This window comes from Coenobita brevimanus, chromosome 62, assembly GCF_032717465.1.
Source record: "Coenobita brevimanus isolate Jiangsu-jjx chromosome 62, ASM3271746v2, whole genome shotgun sequence".
Classification (NCBI taxonomy): Eukaryota; Metazoa; Arthropoda; class Malacostraca; order Decapoda; family Coenobitidae; genus Coenobita; species Coenobita brevimanus.
The window spans coordinates 40,254,055-40,257,404 of record NC_137015.1 but is presented as its reverse complement, the minus strand read 5'-3'; the positions used below and the strand labels follow the sequence as shown (position 1 = coordinate 40,257,404).

The following is a 3,350-nucleotide window of genomic DNA, read 5'->3' as shown; positions in this document are numbered from 1 at the left end:
ATACCACACCACCACAGTCACTCTACCGCAATACCACAATCACACTACCACACCACACCACCACAGTCACACTACCACAATACCACATTTCACAAATCTCACACTGTCACACTCCTCACAAGCATCACACTACCATACCACACACTGCCACACACACACTACCACACCTCACATTACCCCATACACTACACTAGTCACACTACCACATCTCACAAATCTCATACTGTCACATCCATACAAGCCTCACACTGGCATACTATACACTACCACACCTCACACTGCCACACTACCACACTATCACCCTTCAACTCTAATGCCACATCTCCACACCTCTTACACACTTTATATTACCACACTTCACACTGCCCCACCACTTAACACTACAACACCTCACAACGTCACACCCACACAAACACACACACTGCCACACACACACACACACACACACACACACACACACACACACACACACACACACACACACACACACACACACTGCCACACCCCACACACACAAACACACACTGTCACACCCCACAGAAACACACACTGTCACACCCCACACAAACACACACTGCCACCTCCCCACACACACACACTGCCACCCCCCCACACACACACTGCCACACCCCACACACAAAGCCACACCTCACACTGCCACTCCACGCTCTGTCACCCCCACACACTGTCACACCTAACACACTCCTCCCAGTACACCTCACAGACACACTACACACTAACACTCATCCTTACTCACTGGCCAATTTGTATTAAGTAATATAATGAACACAAATGTAATAAAGATAAATAAAGAGCATAATAAAAACCCAAGGCAAAATACACACTAGAAAAATAAATAACAAAATCGGTTAAGAAAAGAAAACAAACGCGAAAAAATAAAGTACAAAGGAGCCCCTCAATAAAGTACGGAAAAGTAAATAAATAAGTAAAATAAGAATAGAAAACAAGCCCCATCAAATAAAGCAGAAAACGAGTCTCCTCAAATAAATAAAGGAAAAATAAATAAAAATAAAATGTAGAAAACGAGATCTCCCAAATAAAGGACAAATAATAAAGCACAACATAAACAAAGTATACCAGAAAACGAGGCCCCTTACATGAACAAACAACAACGTAAATAAAACAAAACCAACAGAACTACGAAAATGTGATTTAAAAAACAAACAAACAGAATTAAGACAACTGTAAAAAGGTGAGTACAGTATACGGATAAAATAATACAAATATATACCCCAACTGATAAAGCCACTGACAGGTACAGATAACACTAATACAACATCTTCACGTAGAGATAAGATGCAGATAAGGAGACTAAAAAATGGACACCTCAATAAACACCCACTGATAAAAGAAAGAGATAAAAGATTGAGAATTCATAGATGCAAATTAATATAACTAGGAAATACTGATAAGAAGCAGAGATGTGGGAGATAAGCAGGTGATAAGGAGATTGGAAATTAAGGTTCCTAGATAAACACCTACTGATAAAAGATACAGTGGCAGATAGAGAATTCATAGATGCAAATTAATATAACTAGGAAATATAGATAAGAAGCAGAGATGTAGGAGATAAGCAGCTGATACGGAGACTGGAAATTGAGGTTCCCAGAAAAGTACCCACTGATAAAAGATAAGGAGGCAGATAAAGAACTGATAAAATATAGAAAATATAATATGCATGAAACTCACCCATTAACGTAAAGCCTGATAAATGAAGGGATGATAATGAATGCTGGTGATAAGGAATTAATATGATACCTATGCTGATAAGGAGAGGTGAGATCATTTATAGCCTGATATAAGAATGACACAAACTGAGGAATAATGTGGCTGAAGTAGTGAAAGCTAAGGAAAAAGAAAGGAAAGGAAAGGAAAGGAAAGGAAAGGGAAAGAAAGGAAAGGAAAGGAAAGGAAAGGAAAGGAAAGGGAAAGAAAGGAAAGGAAGCTAGAGAGAAAACTTAGGAAATTAAAGAAACGAGACAACTAAAAGAGAGAGGGCTAAGGAAAATACAGAAAGACAATAAGGAGATTTGACAGATAAAGAAAACAGAGAAAGGAAAGAGAGCTAAAGGAGACAGCTAAGGAAAAACAAAGAAGACAGCTAAAGAAGAGAAAGCTAAGAAAAATGAAGGAAACTTAGAGAAAGCAAAGAAAATTTTATAAAGGGGAGAGAGAGCTAATGGAAGAAAGTCAGAGGAAAAAACAGATCTAGACAGCTACAGGAATGAAAGCTATGAACATACAGATAATCATATAGCTGTGGTGACTGAAAGCTAAATCTCAAGAGAAGATGGCGACTCACATATTAAGTGTTGAGGAGAGGCCGGAGACGGGGGTAAGGCGTCTCACAAGGGGATATATGGTGTCCCCCTCTGTGCTGTGCTGGTACTCGTGGTAGCTGTGGTGGTTGTGGTTGTGGTGGTGGTGGTGGTGGTGGTGGTGGTGCGGCCCCGTCAGCATGGAGATCGTGGGGATAACCGAGTCCTTGCGGTCTTTCATGGTGCTGAGGTGCCTGTGACGATGATGGCAAGCCGGATCTCTCGGAACAAAAGCTACGCGGATTTTTTTCGAAGTAACAAATTTCCTTCAATTTTTGTCAACGTGATTACCTTTATTTTACGTATGAGTTATTTCCGCTATTATTACCCCATTTATAATTAATTTTTTTCATGATATTCTTTTAAGTTTCATGTTTTTGGTTCCAATTAGTGTTTAAGATTATTTCCTTTTAATCACCTGGCAGCAAATTCCTCACATTTTCAAAAATTCTTGGCCTGAACTTTTTTATCATTCTTTTTTTGGGCTGGGCTCAATTTCCTCACGTCATATGCCATATATTTTCCACCAGAAAAAAATTTATGGCCATCAATTAGAATTAAGGTCAGATTTATGAGAAAGACTTTTTTTTCCTTTTTTTTTTTTTTTTTAACAGCAGCTATAGATTTTGGATTTTTTTTTTTTTTTTGGATTGTAATAACAGCTACAGATTTTGGTATTCTTTGATCTTCTTAGTTGCTTTGATACTGGTTGTGACTTTGATGCTGACGGCTTGTTCTTTGATTTTGCTTTGAGGCTGATTGTGGTAACTGATAGAGGTTGTTGTGGTAGGCGTGAACTCTAGCCGGTAACCACAACTCAGAGGAGTGTTTATGGCTGATTGTGGTAGTTGTGGTAGGTATGATTTCCGGCGGGTAACCACAACTCAGAGGAATGTTGGTAGCTGAAGTTTTGATTTTAGAATTGTGGTAGTTCTTAAGGCTGCAATTTTAACTACAAGGCAGTGTTGGTAGTTCCACTCTAAACAACCACCATTCAAGGCGATGTTGGTA

General features: G+C 39.2%; 1 protein-coding gene across 1 annotated transcript in view; it reads right to left on the bottom strand.

Annotated features, from left to right (window-relative positions):
• The window catches only part of LOC145404049 (uncharacterized), a 191,575-nt gene extending 189,010 nt beyond the window's left edge, over positions 1-2,565 (bottom strand). The window contains exon 1 of the mRNA XM_080275654.1: positions 2,324-2,565. Coding sequence (XP_080131780.1) covers positions 2,324-2,520 — 197 coding nt within the window. The 5' untranslated portion in view covers positions 2,521-2,565. The remainder of the gene's footprint in view (positions 1-2,323) is intronic.
• Positions 2,566-3,350: the final 785 nt, after the last annotated feature.